This window comes from Eurosta solidaginis, chromosome 2 (genome assembly GCF_040869045.1).
Source record: "Eurosta solidaginis isolate ZX-2024a chromosome 2, ASM4086904v1, whole genome shotgun sequence".
NCBI classification, from domain to species: domain Eukaryota; kingdom Metazoa; phylum Arthropoda; class Insecta; order Diptera; family Tephritidae; genus Eurosta; species Eurosta solidaginis.
In genome coordinates, this window is record NC_090320.1 from 226,802,908 (window position 1) to 226,821,300 (window position 18,393).

General features: G+C 36.4%; 1 protein-coding gene across 4 annotated transcripts in view; it reads right to left on the reverse strand.

Annotated features, from left to right (window-relative positions):
* The window catches only part of fred (friend of echinoid), an 804,301-nt gene that overhangs the window by 173,660 nt on the left and 612,248 nt on the right, over positions 1-18,393 (reverse strand). For all 4 annotated transcript variants that reach the window (XM_067767197.1, XM_067767196.1, XM_067767195.1 and 1 more), the window contains exons 4-5: positions 13,726-13,986; positions 1,390-1,586 (exon numbers count right to left, since the gene is read on the reverse strand). In XM_067767197.1, the coding sequence (XP_067623298.1) occupies positions 1,390-1,586; positions 13,726-13,986 (458 nt within the window). The remainder of the gene's footprint in view (positions 1-1,389; positions 1,587-13,725; positions 13,987-18,393) is intronic.

Genomic DNA, 18,393 nt, shown 5'->3' on the forward strand with positions numbered 1-18,393 from the left:
TCGAGTTATGGCTCCCGAAACATAGAGAATTGCTTAGTCATAAAGGGCGGTGACACGCCCATTTTGTTAAATTTGAAGTTTTTCCTATCTCTTGGTATAAGTCCACTTGGGAAATGAAATACCATTGATATAAAGCTCTTTTTTGCAAAGATATAGCTTATTTTATTCGTCCACGACCCTTTTAAAAATCTTTTGTATAAAGTATTTAGTAAAGGCAACCTCTCCGGCGAATCTTGTTACGATAGGTTTAACGATTTTTGATTTATTATTAATAATATTTGTAAAATTGATTTTATCACAAGTGGGCGGTGCCACGCCCATTTAAAAAAATTTTCAAATTTTTATCAAGAGTCTCAATATCAGTCCACACGTCAAATTTCAACATTCCAGGTGTATTATTTACTAAATAATCATGTTTTTTGTGTTTTCCAATATGTTATGTATATAAAAAGTGGGCGTGGTTATCATTCGATTTCGCTCATTCTCCATACCACTCTATCCTGGGTCCAGGTAAGCTCGTGTACCAAATTTGGTGAAGATATCTCAATATTTGCTCAAGTTATCGTGTTAAGGGACAGACGGACGGACACGGCTCAATCAATTTTTTTTTCGACACTGATGATTTTGATATATGGAAGTCTATGTCTATCTCGAATCCTTTATACCTGTACAACCAACCGTTATCCAATCAAAGTTAATATACTCTGTGTGCAAAGCACGCTGAGTATAAAAACTAAAAAACACGGAAATATGGTGCAGTTTTAGTATACAAAATCCACTTAAATATTTGATGTTGATAGCACCGTAACGCAGAGGTTCCTGTCTGCGCTATTAAGCACAACGCGCTTTGTAGTGAGTTATTTAACCACTGCCGCGTGTCTTCAATAATTGCCGCTTGAAGGGTCTAACTCTCCTTTGTGCGCCTGGCTTAGAGTGTTACAAACAAGCATACATACAAGTGAGGCAAATATAAGTGTGTTAAAAAAGCTCATAATTGGTAAGAAATTTTCTTTATTTAAAATCTATTAAATTTTGTTTGATAATAAGCTTACAATTAGCTTTCATTTTTTTCTAATTAAATTCCTAAAAAACCCAACATCTAATATACGTTCCTGCTTTCCTATGATTTCAGCTAAAACTCAATGACTCCACTTCGCTATGCCCAATAGTGGTAAGAATATACCATTGCATAATTTTGTAGTTTATTTGTTGTTACACGTTACCAACGACAACCTTCTTTTTTACTGTTTAAAAAAATCTTTTTAACATTTATCTATTGTAAGTACGTAATTGTAAATTTCACAAACACTTGAACCTGAATGTACCGTTTATTTATTTGTATGTATTTGTAAGCGGGCGTAAAAGCAATTTATTTCATTGCCTACTTACAGTTCACATTTAGCGTGACAGTTGTCTCCAGTGTATGACCCTCGGTCATGGCACGATTCCAAACGACGCATTTGTATTTGGCGCCATCATCAGCGCGTCTTGGTAATATTTGTAATGTAGCATTTGTGTAGTGATTCTTGGAGCCGCCTTTAAGAATGTACGATTGTAATGGCACGGTGCTGCCCTCACGATACCAACTGTAATAAAAGTACAAAAAAGTGAACTTGAATGGTTAACGATGAAAAGAAAATGCGAAAAATGAGAAAAAAAAAGTAAAAGTAGCACCATAAAAGATGTGGGTGTGTAGAAATTCTATCTAGCACTTACACATATACATATATATGTATATTAGGGTGGACATGAACAAATTTTTTTCCATCATAGTGTTTTTCACTACATTGTTCAGGATATCTTAAAAGATAACCTCTAAAAATTACAGCTTTTAATTTTGTTACTTTAGCTTTTCCATACAAAATGTACAGGAAATCATAAACTATTTGATGTTGAGATTTAAACTCGAACAACTACTAAATGAGTCGAGTTATTTAATAACATTTTCAGACCTCTTTTGTGGGCCGTTCGATTTCCTATAGGAATATATGTATATATCTATGGGCATGGGTGCTAAGGATTAGAGCTCTGGAACAATCATATATATTATTTCCAATTGCTGTTTTTATGTACAGGTCTCTTTTTCGCTCTTATTTGGTATCAAAATCTATAAATATGGTTTTGGTTGTAAAGATGGAGATTCGGGCTATTAGCGAGCTTTGGGCAATTTTCGTCCTAGTGCTTTTGTTTAGCTATACTTTATTAAAATAATTTGTTAAAAATAAACAACAAGAAATCTATTTGTACTATGGCACTTTGTGAATATTTGCACTGCATTAACGGCAGTTGCTACCATACGCCAGATGGCAGCGCAAGCTGCAAGTTTTAACTGATTGATAGAAGATCTGATTTATGTTGATATTTGATAAGAAACTTTTATATTGGTTGCGCAAAATACCTAAGCCTAAGCGACAATGCTGCATAACCGGGTGTACTTCGGTACAGGTAACGATGTTCCACGAATTCCAAGAAACAGAACGAAAAGAGTATGGGTTCTGGCATGTAATATGAAATTTCTCAAGTAGTAAATAACCCTTTGTAGATTTGCGATTGGCATTTAGAGGCGGTTAAAAAAGTGAAAAAAGGAAATCGATTCAAGAACGGGGCTACTCCAAAAACTTTTGGGGAGGCTGACGATGAAGTGCCAACTGGTACTGGGTGCTCGTTCCTGCAGCCGGTTGCACCAACGACAGCCACAAAAGCACCGTCCACCGACATCGTGTTGGAGGAACTCTTCGTTTATTTAGACCTCCATGTAAAATACCAGCATCCAGATGTTTATCATAGAGAAGAGGGAACCAACACTGACCCGGAGATTATATGTGATTATGAGCCCTTCGCTAAGCGACGGTAATGTAATGTAATGAAAACAATCAAAAAGTTGAAGGAAGCCGTGAATTCAACGGAAAATGAGCTGCATGACTTGAAGAAGAGATCAATCGTGGTCATAAGGAATATCGCCTACGTCCTATGTAAAAGTTTAGAAGTCAGGCCGTTATTCCTTGGTACTTAATGTTGAATACTTTTCAGCGTACTGTGTTAGATATTTTAGACGATGGAGTTTCAGCGTTAGCCAAGGTTGGAATTTGGAGGCTCTGCACTCTTAAGCTTAACGTTATTTGCATTTGTATAAACTCAACATTTTTTATTAGCACTACAAACGCCTTTATTGCCGGCCAGTTAAACCTAACCTTGCATTACAATTAAAAACGTTATGTACTAGGGTTTTATGCCGAAGTTAGAGATAAGTTATTTAATATTTTCAGACATCTAGCAATAATCTCATCAAATCCAATGTAAAAAATTACTTTGAAACACTTAAGATCAGGGCCCAGATTATGTTTTACGATCTTATCGATACTCATAATAGCTCAGAAATGGTGGGTCGGATTGATGACATATGTATCTGAAAGAGCGACAAATAGTACTCGTTAGATCCATAATTCCTATTATAATTTTTAGAAATAGTTTGACGGTTGCATAGGCGGAAATGAGTCGCCTGTAGTTTCAGTTATTTCTTTGGAGGCACATTTTCTAATTTTTATTATATTTTTTGCAGTCAACTACATAAATGAATTAGATTGTAGTGAGAAGCAGCACAGACATTTTTCTCGAAACAAATCACGTCGCATTATCATCACTTTGCCAATAGGCATTGGTTCTTAGCTACTTTTTAAGCTATTTACGCCATTTTACACATAAAAGCATAAAAGCACGCCTCGTTTTTATAAAAACTTGAAAATTTCCCATACACTTTGTGAGGAAAAACTAAAGTCGCAACAAACCATTTTAAACTGAGGGGTGACATTTGGCCAGCGAGCATAACGTCAACTGGCCTTATGACCAATTCAAATGGCCACAAAGTCAACTGACGTAAGGATCCCGTGAAATGGATACAACGTCAAATTTTAAATGGTTACGAACTCAACATTATATATACACTGCGACAATCCTCATTTTCTAAAATGGTCATAAATTCTGCTCTTTTTCCTCGAGCGGCCATAAGGTCAACTATTTTGTTTTCAATCTCCACATATAACACTATATTAACAACTGTTGAATGACGGTTTTTTTTGTTATACTCAGCTGAGCAGTGTTCACAGAGTGTATTAATTTTGTTCGCATAACGGTAGCCCGTAACGGCATAAACTAATCGAGATAGATATAGACTACTATGTATTAAAATGATTAATTTAGCCATGTCCGTCCGTCCGTCTGTTCGTCCATCTGTGGGTAAATCGATAATTTGAGTAACTTTTGAGGTATCTTAATGAAATTTGGTATGCAAGTTCCTGGGCACTCATATCAGATCGCTATTTAAAATGAACGAAATCGGAATATAACCATGCCGACTTTTTCGATATCGAAAATTTCCAAAGATGGATAAACCGATGAAACTTGGTAGGTGGATTGACCTAATGACGCAGAATAGAAAATTAATAAAATTTTGGATAATGGGCGTGGCGCCGCCTAGTTTTAAACGAAGGTAATTTAAAAGTTTTGTGAGCTGTAGTTGGCAGATGAGTATGCAATGTTCGGTTGAACCCGAACTTAGTCCTCCTTACTTGATTTTTGTTTTTATTATATATTTTTCCGTCGAATAAAGAGAGAAACCGTTTTTTTATTTCAAATTTTGTATACGGCGGTCTCTTTTTGTATTTTGGTCCCATTCGGTGATAAGAAGAACTTATTCAACTTAAAGTATCACCTGCGGAATGTGAACGCTGTTTATCAATTGCGCGACTCTATCACGACCGTTATTAAAAATTGTACTGCAGGGAGCAAGCGAACTCAGTTGTCATATGTATATACTGTATCGTGGATATTTTTTATATAACTTTTAGCTCCTGTCCTTAGGATTGGCCCCCTAGTAGGAGACTCGCAGGGCTGTGTTTTCACCTCAAATGCGAGAGAAGTTCACTTTTGGCGAAGTTGATAAGAAAGCATACTCAATGGAGCAGTGCAGTTTCTTCTACGCCGCAGTTGGAAATAAAAAATTCACTTCGAAGTAATTTGGTCTATTTAGCTTTCGAACACTTTGTGGCCAAGTTCTGACCGGCCTATATACCTTTTCTAAGCTAAGCATACATTTTGCAATTGATTTTTCAGCGGGAGGTAAAAGGAGGGCTTGAATACATCTCGCAGTTGTGCGGATATACCTGATTAATAAATGTTTGACAAAGCAGGTGCCTTTCGCTGGCGGAAAACTGAAAGAGTGAGTTTTTGTGCTCACTTTCGTGCAAATGGATGCCATTATCCATAAGATGGAATGGGTTTAGATAGCGCTTGTATCTTGCCGAGGTAGGACCTTGTGATTGTACACTCGATTACAAGCTAATTGGTAGCAACTATTAGCACTTATTTATTTGGAGGGGTTCATGAAGAATTTCGTCGGTCCGCTTATAACGCCATTACATCCGTTGTGTATTTGATACCATGAGGGTGAGCCATAAAAACGCTGATACTCGCGTTGGGAAACTTAAAGATTAAGGAAAATTTGTATCAAAAATCGCGTCATTTTTTATTATTGATTAAAGTACAATATATGATTAAAAACTGGGGAGGTGAGGATTACTTTGAAATAAAAACAAATTCAGTTAAGCGTCTTTTTTCCGAAATAGTTACAAGGACAAATGAAGTTTTCTAAATGGCTACAAAGTCAAATTAAGGAAGATTAGAAAGTTAATGGACCTTGTGAAAATTTAGAGTGGTTTTAAGACCAATTGTTCTTAAGGCTATTTGAAGTGGTCATACCTTCAATTGAACTTTTGGTCATTGACCTCATGTAACGCCACCCTCTAAACGTAAAAAAACAAGTAAGAAAGTACAAGTTCGGGTGAAACCAAACATTGCATACCCAGCTGTGCACTTGAAACCTTGTTATTGTTTGCTTTGTGTGGTGAGAAGTGTTGTAAGGCTACGTAATAATAATTATGTGGTTCTATTCTAACGTCTGTTTCGTTCAAAAGAAGCAAAAAGGATACAGACGCTAACACTAAAGAACATGAGCGGGTAAATATGCCAAATTTCATTCGGACTGGGAGATATTTGTTCGACTTATGGCATTAAAAGTGTTTTGGAAAGAGTGACAAAAATAGGGGTTGTTCACGCCCATTCTCAAAAATTGTTTAAATTTTGTTCTTAGATCAACCATATCACTACTGAGGTAAAATCTCCGTCAAATATAGTTAAATACTGTAACAAATTCTGGAGATTCCTGATATTTATGCACCTTCTGCTAACGTTCGAATCGCTAAACTGTTGAATAAATCACTCCAATATTCAGTATTGCAAACTGGTCTTTATTTAGATTACTTTGGGGGTAGTACTTCACAATTATACTTCACAACCAATAGCGTATTTAAATCAAAACTGAATAGTAATTCCTCAGCTTGCACTGCTTTTATACTATCTGTTGTCTAGTCCGCATATTTTTCCAAAGGTCTAGATGTTTCGCCTTCTAGAATTGTTGTATCTCATGCGTGGTTAGTTTCCAGCTATATACATGTATGTGTGAGTATCTACTTCGGCTGATGACTACATATTTGTGTGTGTGAGATATCTCTTCGTCGCTTTCTACATAAGAGTGGCTGCTTTATTGTTGTTGTGCATTTATTTAGTAGCAGCTTAATGATACTAATATTCGTCACAATACCATAGAGTTATTTAAAACTTTGTTAAGGTTAGACCTTTAGGAGAAGTGGACGTGCTCTTAACCGAGTTTGATTATCTTCACTAAGTATATACGGCTATTACGGCTTACTAAATTTACAAATTTTTTTCTTCTAAATGTTGGTGTTGCCACGCCCATATTCAGCTTTTTTTTATAATTTATGTTTTCTGTCCTACAACCAATCCAACTACCAAATTCATTCGCTTTTGAATTATCTCATTTTTCCATTTTCGATATCGAAAAAGTGGGAGCGGTCGTCCGATTTCGCTCATAAAAATCTATTCTGAGTGCAGATAAGCCCGTATATTTAATTTGGTGAAGATACCTTAATATTTGCTCAAGTTTTCATGTTAATGGTCACACAGAGGGACGGACGGACATGGCTTAATCAATTTTTTTCCGATACTGATGATTTTGGTATATGGATTTCTATATCTATATCGATTCCTTTATACCTGAACAACCAACCGTTATCCAACCGAAGTTATAATACACTATGTACAAGTACAGCTGAATATAAAAAGCTTACATTTTTACAGGTCGTTATTTGGGTTATACTGAAAAATATTTTGACCTCATCAGAAGGGCAAAATGCAATGTGTTTTTTGTCCCTCCCTAATAAATAAGCATAAGAATGTATTTGTATCTAAAATATGCAATATACTTATACATACTAGCATATTATAGTTAAAATCAAATTGTGGTAGTAGTGACCTTTGAATGAAGAATATTATGAAATATTATATTGACTTTCCACTTTTTAATTTGAATTGATATCCCCCCTCTCTAAAGCTTCGATTTATCTCTTTCAATTAAAAATGTGTGTGTGTATTGGTATAGAACATGTGTATATTGGTGGATACTTAACAATCCAGGTATATCACTTTTAGACATTCATTTTCTTTTAATTAACTTCCTTACATTGCTTGGGAAACACTGAGTGCCCTTGAGCATGTATGGTGCAATGAAAAACTGTCAGCTTCTTTATTTGAACAGCGTTGTAATTTCCGATACTTGAATATTTAAGTTAGAAACAAACTGCAGAGTAAAAAGCATCAACTTTTTAAAGCAATGTTCGGTTACGATGAACTGACCGGTCTACAAAGACTGAATGTGTACATTATGAAAACCCCAACAAGGTACCAGGACTTATGGAATAGCTTATTTGCTAGCTCGATGTAAGGTGCCTCTGCCACCCTAGCTCCGGGGGCATGGACCTAGCAAATGCAGGACACGAGCTCAGAATGTGTAGTTTCAGCCGTTTATTCCGTCAGCTCGCACCTCCGAAATCTCCTGATATTGACGAGGCCTAACTTAAAAAAGTGTAACACCAAAAAACAGTGCCCAATTAGTATGCCAATTGTTAGCCTTTCGGATTCTCTCTTAGGAGATATGAGATTTCGTAGGATTTTCACATGATCTTGCAGCCCCGCACTTCAGTCCACTCCTTTCCTGCTTGAGATCTTTCTCTTTAAGTAATCAAGTACATTGGCATACACACGATCGATTAAGAAAACGCTGTATCCTCCTTTGCAATCTCATCTGCCTCGAATATGGGGGTCAGTATACAACAATGCTTTGAAAATCCATAAATTCATATATGTGGGTTCTAATAGTTCTCGAAATCCGGTTATACACCTTGGCGTGAAAGGACTACTGCAACAACATTTCATTTTTATTTTTTATTTCTTCGAAAGAGGTACTAAAATTATATTCCTTATTTAGGTAGTCTAACTCCCCTTTCCTCACTCCGGTTCGGTCGCACCACTTCTGATTCGTGTCCGTAAATAAATTACTACGAAAATACATGGTCTACGATTAAATCGGATATCATGCAATATGTGCATTTAAACCACTCAAGTTGGTGGATTATTATTTGTACTGTCCTTGGTATTGTACTTGGCGGAAAGTTGTAATGAATGAACAAAGACGGAAAGTCCCAGGCCGTTTTGGATTATTATTTGTACTGTCCTTGGTATTGTACTTGGCGGAAAGTTGTAATGAATGAACAAAGACGGAAAGTCCCAGGCCGTTTTGTACTTACGGCGCCCTCTTAAAAGTTGGACGTGTTGGAAGCCCTCTTCAAAAGTGGACATGACAGCATGATAGGATCTTCAAGCCGAGTATATTCTATGAAATATTAGTCTGGTGAAATGCGGAAAAGGACAGAATTCGTATAACCCCAAAATGTTCTACTAGTCTCGACTTCATACTTAGCCCTACTGTGCACTGACGTCTGCTACCGCTGGTAGCTTTACAATTCAAATGCAATTTAGGGAGAATAGCGTACGAGTCTAATGTGGATGTAAATGTTCTAAGTGAGCCAAGAATTAAGAAAATTCCAATATTGCTGCCGAATCACCAAATGAGCTGCCGTTTTATCCATATTCACCACAAGAACCTGTGGTGACCGTAAAAATGCTGTAAGAGGGAAACATTTTCGTCTGTTTTTATTTCGACCGTAAGTGTAATTGGCAATTAAGACACGCCCCTCTCTGCACGAGAAGTTTTTACACTTTATTAGCTCAGAAATATTACCATTGGAATAAATGAGCGACACCTCTTTTTATATAATCCAGTACTTTCTTTAGAAAAAGTGAATTTTGCGGAAAGCGTACTTTTGCAATCCAAACTTCTTTCAGATTCTGCTACTTTTGCGAATCCGGGTATTTTTTCACATCTGCTTAATTTTTCAGAGCAGGACACATTTTTACAATCAGATCTTTTTCCGATCCGAGTACTTATCGGATCAGGATACAAGAACAAGGGATATGTGCTTATGTGGAACCGTGTATGTTTTAAAACTGGGTAATTTTAGAGATCTGTGTACTTTTCGGGACCGGGTATTTTTTAACATCACGTAATCTTTTAGAACCTGGTACTTTTTTGAAGCCGCGGACTTTTTAAAAGCATTTATATCGGGAACTAGTTGGCACAAATGCTACATTTTCCTTTATTCCTACATGCAAATATCTTTGCAAACTTTAAGGTTCCATCGTGGCTGAAGTATAAGAATTCTTTGCAAATGTTGGAGTGACATTAATTGCATTCTTGGAGCAAGAGGAATATCACCCTATATCTGCCGCTAGTTTGAAAACGTCCTAGCTGAGAATATTTTTCAAGAAAACTATATTTCAGAATTTGCTTGAAAAACGCTCAGTCACAGAATTTGGTTGAACAATGCACTATTTCGGAATTATTTTTATAAATGCCCTGGCTTTTGCCAAAGTGTTCTTAAACTCAGATATTTAGGGCAGTTTGAAACAAATTCTGATATAGGGCACTTTTCAAAAGTTTCCTTAAAATTAGGCATTTTCGAAACGGCAGCCGAGGTAGGGTGACATTCCACTCTGTAGTCGATATCTTCTAATACAATAACATATCTAATGCTAATACAAATAAGGCCAAGTTAGAAAAATGTCTTGAATTTCGTGGAAGTTTTTTGTTACGAGTCTATGTATCGATACAATGCCTAAACTTCCATTATTACAAAATATACTCATACGGCTCCTAAGTTGCATACGAAGTTCACTCTTTACCAATTTTTCGTATGCCATGGCGTATACGTAACCAGCAGTCTGCCTAAATAGAAATTTCTATTCGTACTCAAGTCAACACAATATTGAAAGTTAAACAATTTTTCGTTTTCTTTTAATTTCAGTTTAACTCCAATCTCAGTTTTCATGCAAGACAAATTAAAACATAGACAGTCTCAATGGTTCAGATTTTTGTATACACACATACATTATGTTTTATGCAGAGGAACGAATTAAAAGATGATGTTTAATTTGAAAGTGAAGAAGTTTGCATATATTCCCTGAAGTTATGATTTCATGCGAGGAAGAAAAAGAGAAAATTACGAAACATAAAGCATGAAGTATTGTATTTAAAACAAACGATTGTGTTGTGGAAGGAAAAATATGTAAAGGTGATTAAATAAAAATATTTTATTTTTTATTTTTATTTTTTTTTTAAATATTTTATATTATGCCTCAAAGAAATTTTTTACAATTCGATAAGGAGTTGCTGTATTTGACTTTGTTTAAATTTAATTTCCAAGCTTATACTGCTTTGCCTTGTCACACTGAGCGACATATTCAGCAACATTACAGCTTCGTAAGAGTTGGGAAGCGCGACCCCAATTCATTTAAAGCTTAATGAGGTTTCAAACCAGGCGCCTCTGAAATTACATTTTATAGGCCTGTTATCAAACCTTTGCTGATGTATAGGTCGGAATGATGGTCTGTTGAAGAAAGAATATGCTACAATTGTTGAACAAGTCGAGATAAAAAAAAAGTAAAGAAGGCTAAGTTCGGGTGTAACCAAACATTACATACTCAGCTGAGAGCTATGGAGACAAAATAAGTGAAAATCACAATGTAGGAAAATAAACCTAGGGTAACCCTGGAATGTGTTTGTATGACATGTGTAGCAAATGGAAGGTATTAAAGAGTTTTTTATGAGGGAGTGGGTCACAGTTCTATAGGTGGACGCCTTTTCGGGATATCGCCATAAAGATGGACCAGGGGTGACTCTAGAATATGGGTATCAAATGAAAGGTGTTAGTGATTATTTTAAAAGGGAGTGGGCCTTAGTTCTATGGGTGAACACCTTTTCGAGATATCGCCATAAAGGTTGACCAGGCGTGACTCTAGAATTTGTTTGTCCGATATGGATATCAAATGAAAGGTGTTAATGAGTATTTTAAAAGGGAGCGGGCCTTAGTCCTATAGGTGGATGCCTTTTCGACATATCGCCATAAAGGTGGACCAGGGGTGACTCTATAATATGTTTGTACGATACGGGTATCAAATTAAAGGTATTAATGAGGGTTTTGAAAGGGAGTGGTGGTAGTTGTATATGTTTTCGAGATATCGACCAAAATGTGGACCAGGGTGACCCAGAATATCATCTGTCGAGTACCGCTAATTTATTTATATATGTAATGCCACGAACAGCATTCCTGCCAAGATTCCAAAGGCTTTTGATTTCGCCCTGCAGAACTTTTTCATTTTCTTCTACTTAATATGGTAGGTGTCAAACCCATTTTGGAAAGTTTTTCCTAAAGTTATATTTTGCGTCAATAAACCAATCCAATTACAATGTTTCATCCCTTTTTTCGTATTTGGTATAGAATTATGGCATTTTTTTAATTTGTCGTAATTTTCGATAACGAAAAAGGGGGCGTGGTCATAGTCGGATTTCGGCCATTTTTTATACCAATACAAAGTGAGTTCAGATAAGTACGTGAACTGAGTTTATATCTATTTGTGCCCAAGTTATCGTGTCAACGGGCGTGGCTTCAACCGATTTCGCCCTTTTTCACAGAAAACAGGTATCGGTCTAGAGTCTAAGCCCCTACCAAATTTCACAAGGATTGGTAAATTTTTGTTCGACTTATGGCATTAAAAGTATCCTAGACAAAATAAATGAAAACGGGCGGAGCCATGCCCATTTTAAAAATTGCATTATACTCAGATGCACTAATTCTATGTATTCTATGCGCGTCCACTATTTATCACAGCTGATTCAGCTATATGTTATACACACACGTACAACAGAGGGTTGTGTCTCCGCTTTTCGGTACACCCTGTAGCTGTAGCTAGTTTTTTAACCGCTGCCGCTAGATGGATCTCCTAAGCATTATCTAAGCTAGGATAGGCGTTTTTTTCACGCGCAAAACGAAACGTATAAACGTGTAAAAAGACACGGGTAATAAGTATATCCAAAATTTGTGATGGAGTAAGGCTGAGTCTTTTTTTTTATTCTCTTCTAAAGTTTTAACTTCGAATAAAAATTCACTTAATTTTTCCCACTTATAAAAAGTTGCGGTACTCATCACACGATCGTTGAATATATAAAAAAGTAGGGTTTCCATGTATGGAAAGCTTCCAAATATAATAAAAAACTCATTTGAGATATTTACATTTACTAACAAGCTCTGAATTTAAGTTTGTTTCAGTGACCTTTTTCATAAAAAACGGTGGGCAAAATTATCAATTAACAAAATTCCAGGTTTAAGGATGTCCCGATAAAAGCGTGCAAGTCTATTATTAAAAATTCTGTTCGAAATGATTTAATGGTTGTATTACCAATACTTTGTCAAAGTTTTATGGAAATATCTATCGATGAACTTTTTTGACTTTTGCCCGCTTCGCGACATTGTGCGACATTGCTTCCATCCCACCGGTGCTACGCCGAGCGTTGGCCGTCCGCCATATTACCGCCATACTGATCCTGCCTGGCTGGTGCCGCCGCTGCTACGGCGACCGTTGGCCGTCCGCCATCCTACCGCCATTAAGCCGCTGCTTCAATCCCGCCACTACTGCGACGACCGTTAGCCGTCCGCCATCATACTGCCGTTGAGCAGCATCTTCCGTCCCGCCGCTGCTACGCCGCTTCTAACCTCCTCTGCTCCGACGACCGTTAGCCGCCGCTCTGCTCCCTCGCCATCTTGCGACGGAAAGCGGTTGCCCTCCTAACACATCCAGCCATGTGTGCGTGTGTTCGTAACACATAAATCTTGTGTATTTATTCAGTAGGTGTTTGTGAGGCCTTTACTCGACTCTGGATTGACTGAGCATCACCTCAGCCTTAGACAAAACCCGCCTCATAAGACTTGATCTTCTTTGACGGTTCCAATTACGATAACTGGCATAAACTTCTAAACATCTACTAGGCAGCTAAGCGCCAGTTAAAGTTACCATGTAGTGAAATCTCACTTGCCCCTTAGTCTGACAAACGTATTTGACAGGTGTGTACAACAAAAAGGAGTGATTAGATTGGTGAAAGTAGCACCCTTCGGATTAAAAAAAGTATAAAGCTCTTAATTATCGTTAATATCTTTTTATATTTTTTTCTAATCGCCCGCTTGGCTGGCAATAACTTTGCTCAAACTCTTCGCTGGATTTCGTTTCCCAAATATGAAATGTGTGGGTCTGTGTACATGTCGGTGTGCTTTCTCCCATTATTTACTTTCAATCAATTTGACCTATCATAATATCACACATTCAATTTTCACAATTGCTATTTTCACTTAACTATGTACTTACGTTATCATCGGATCCGGTGAACCACCAACACTACTGCAAGTTAGCTCTAACGGTTTATCCTCAGTGGCAATAGCAATATTACCCGGTGATATCATTGGCGGATGTGGTGGTGTCAAAACTGTCAAATTGTAAAATTCTTGATGTACATCGGCACCTGTGCCTTTGGCCTTGATCCGACACTCAAAACGGCCATTATCACGATTGTATGAAGTGTTTTTTATTTGTAAATCATAAATCCCACGACCAGGACGAAAATCCATTCTGTATGTAGAAAAGAAAAGAAAGAGAGAGAATGAAAAATCAACGAAATAAAGGAATAAATGCTAAAACTTAGTTGGGTGAAGAGCTAAGCAGAAGGGTGAATAAACAACTATGATCCGAATAATATATACCCATTTGTGATCTTTGGAAATTGAAAAGGTGACCTTCTTCAAATAAGTTACCATTTCCAAAGGGTAACCCTTCCAAATAAGCTACCCTTTCCAAAAAAGTTACCTTTCTCTTAAAATAAAAATAAAATAAACCTTAATAAAAAATTTTATATTTTTCAATAAGGTAATCTTTTTTAAAACAAGTGACATGTTTCCAAAAAAAGGACGTTTTTCAAAAAAAGTTTCTTTTCACAAAATAGTAACCTAGTTAAAAAAAAATGACTTTTCACAAAATAGTAACCTATTTAAAAAAAGTTACCTGCTTCAAAAAAGTACGTTTTAAAAAAGTTACTAAATTTGTCTGAAAAATATACATTTTACGGAAAACTCATCTTTTTAAAAAAAGTAATCTTTTTAAAAAAGTAACCATTTAAAAAAGAATGTTACCTTTTTTAAAAAGGTAACCTTGTAAAAAACAAACTTAAAAAAAAAAGTAATCTTCAAAAAAGTAACCTTTTTTAAAAAAGTAACCTCTAAAAAAAAGTAACCTCTTTAAAAAAAATGTTTCTTTTTAAAAAGAGTAACCTCTTTAAAAAAAGTTACCTTTTTAACAAAAGTAACCTTTTTAACAAAAGTAACATTTTTAACAAAAGCAACCTTTTTAAAAAAAGTAACCTTTTTAAAAAAGTATCTCACCTTTTAAAAAAAAGTGAGCTTTTTAAAAAAAGTAACCTTTTTAAAACAAGCTACTTTTTAAAAAAAAAGTAACCTTTGTAAAAAAGTACGCTTTTTCAAGCAATGACGTTTTCCTCAAAGGTAAACTTTTTCATGAATTTAGCTTACTCGAACAAAGTAATCTTTCTCTAAAAGGGTACCTTAATCAAAAATTGTAGCTTTTTCAAAAAAGTTACCCTTTTCAAAAAAATTTAAACTTTTCAAATATGGTTTTCAAAAAAATTACCTTGCTCTAAAATGTTACCTTGTTCAATACAAACATTTTTCAAAAATATTACCCTTTTCAAAAATTTACCTTATTTATAAAAGATACGTTTTTCAAGTAAGTTACCTTTTTCAAAATAGTAAATTTCAGGAATATATTTTGCTACCTAACTATGTGTGTGATTAGTCTAAATAAATTTTTTGTTTTCGTACATCTGGTTATAAATATATTTTTTAAGAAAACTGGAACATAGAAATTTTACCAAAAAAATTAACAAAAATTCTATTGGGACAAAACAAGTAGCCAACACTACGACAGCAAGCAGCAGGAGCTCAGTCAAGGTAACATCTGCATTTGAAGCAGTCCGTTTTCAGTTTGTTGTCAGCCATCGCAGCTGCTGCTGATGCCCAGGCGAGGCATCACATAAAACGCGCCTCTCCAAAGTGATTGTGTGAGCACAATGGTGACCGTTATGGTGTCGCTGCTGGTTTCTTTTGGAATTCCATTGCCATAAAGGACATTCGTGAAGGTAACACATTCTTTTATTGTTTGCACTTCACCAACATGTTGCTCTCACACCCTCTATCTGTCTACTCGCTCCCATTTCTATACAAACACGCCTTTGGTCTGCTCAAATTTTGAGTTTGCTTGTTTGCAAATGAAAATTAGAAAATGACAATGACAGCGCATTTGCACGTTCGCCAAGTGGCACAATGTGTAAATAAACCATTGTTGGAATGGCGAGTGCTGGCGTTAGTGGTAGCGGGAGCTGAAAAGAGCTATGTTGGGTAGTGCTGAGGTAATTTTTTGTTCTATTTCTTAAGTTGCTATTTGCTTGTTTGACTGTTTGGCCATTTGGGCATTTTGTTTGATTTACAGCCGCTTACTGCCTTGCTGCTGTGTCACATTTTTCGGTTTAGTGGCTGCTAAAGTTTTGTTTTGTCACATTTCTTGGCGTTACAAAATTATTTATTTTCTCTACATAATTTTTTAATCTTCTTCTCTACTTTTAATATATTTTGTTTTCATTTTCTATTTGCTAGAATGTTATTTGAATTTCTTTTTTTAAGTCTGTACTCTTTTTTCTGGGTCATTGTTTTATGCCGATAATTTGTTTTTATTTTTATATAGGGAAATTGTTTGCTGTACCAATAGAGTTTTGTGTGAGAGGAGGCAGGTGGCAGATAACTGGCAATATCCTACAGAGTAAAGACTGTTGTCGTTTTCTGAAATTTATGCTTCTGCTGAATGGAAAATTTATGACGGCAATAGTAATATACCGAGCTTGATTGTGGGCCAAAGTAGGGATTATATACGTATATATGTATGTATATATTTCTACTTACTGGAAAACTGTTGCCGTCTATAAGGAGTAAAAAAAATTATCAAGATTATAAATTTAGAATAATTTAATTTCGATAAGTCGCAGACAATGCCACCCTTCAACTCTGGAACTTTTCTTATTATTCACTCAATAGTTTCCTGGCTGATTAAACTCACTAGAGCATTCAAATTATATAGACGCAAGTTGTTGTTGTAGCGATAAGGAGAACCCCCGAAAGCCTTGGGGAGTGTTATCGATATTGATGGTCCTTTATCGGATACAGATACGGTAACAAGCACCATTAAAGGACTAGCCCAACGATCTCGGCAACGATTCGGAATATCCACATGAAACTTTCTAGGCATTCCGCCCTCCCACGCCCATCCATGAGGAACTTGGGATCGCCACGGCTAGGTGAGGTTGAAAATTGGGTTGGAGAAGCCATATGTTGCCCTGGCAACCATTTGAAAGGGTTGCGCTACAAAACCCCTTGAACCAATTTGGTTTTTTAGTCTCTTCTTACGACAGGTATACTTGCCGTAGGTATATGCTGAGCCACATAACCCGCTGGGGACATAAATAAAGGAACACTGTTTAGTGGATTCCTAGCGAGATAAACTAATACCTAGGTTGTTGTGAATACCGCAAGTATAAACTACAATGTGTGCATGAAGCTTCTGCCTATATAAAAACTCCGTCCAAAGTAGCTATCGGTTGGATATTAGAATTGGTTTTAGAATAAGTTAAAAGTAAGTTGAGCTTGGTTGGTTGCCGTGCTGTCCGGATAATATGAACCCGAATCTATATGGCACAAGGGGTGGCATTTCAGTCTGTTAAAAGCATTGAGTTCGGACAATGAACCTGACGATATCTTTAGTGGAGAACTATATAATTGCGTCACTGTTTCTTTGCTGTCCTTATTGCTTCAGCTTTCCGATCTACTATGGGAAATATCTCCATTGTTTCAGAATGCAGGACAAGCGTATAGTGTACCCTGATTGTGGCTTTTATTCTAAAGATTTGTTTCCGTGACCTATTACACAAGTCCTCAGTTCTTCCACTTTCGTATGTTGCCCAAAGTTGCTTTGTCATCTTACAGGTGTCCGAGTTGTACACGTTTAAGAACGCTATTAACCCGACTTACTCGTTTTTAGAAGAAGTTGAAATTCATGAATGCTGCATGAGTATCTTAGAAAAAGCATACATTGCGCTCTTTCACCTCTATACCAAGAATTTCTGTTTGCGCAGTACTACCTGAATCAGGTGGAGTCACTGTCAGTTACAATTTAAGGTGCTCAGAAAATATACAAGCTACCACGCTGCAGTAAATTTTAAACTCAGTGTGGAGCGAAATTGCTTCCTTCCTGTACACCTGTAAGTTATATTAAATGCTGCCTGGCTGGAAAGCTAAAATCTAATCGCTGTCCGGGTAGAAAGCTCGATGTAGGCGCCATACGGGGTGTTCCTGATTATTGCAGATGCAAGCTAGATAAATATTGTTGTGGCTGGATAGAGTATATGGTATAGGCTGTGTACCGGTGTTTATGCGAAATAGTGTAATAATCAACCGTACCTAAGGAGTGTATGTAAAACACCGCAGAGGATTACCAATCTTTATGTTAGTTATTTGATATTTATAGAAAACTAGCTCTTACCCCAGGCCTCGTCCGCAAGGAGAAAATGGAATATATGGGCTATTCACGTTAGCCTGCTTATCAAGTTATCTGTTGTTTTTTCTGTCTAAGGCATTTTATTTTTGTAATTGAGAAAAAAAGATCTAAATGAGCTGATAACCTGATAGGATCCCAAAATGATCCCTAAACTATCCAGAAAAAGCCAATGAAGTGACCCCAACGATATCGCGGACGGATCCTGACAACAATCCAGAAATGCCCCGGAAGGGTCTCCAAAAATTCCCGGAATAGTCCCAAAAAACCCGAAGTGAAAACTACATGATTCTAGACTTATCCAGAGAACCACACAGAAATGATCCCTGTAGGGTACCAAAATGATCGCAAAAAAGTTCCGAAATG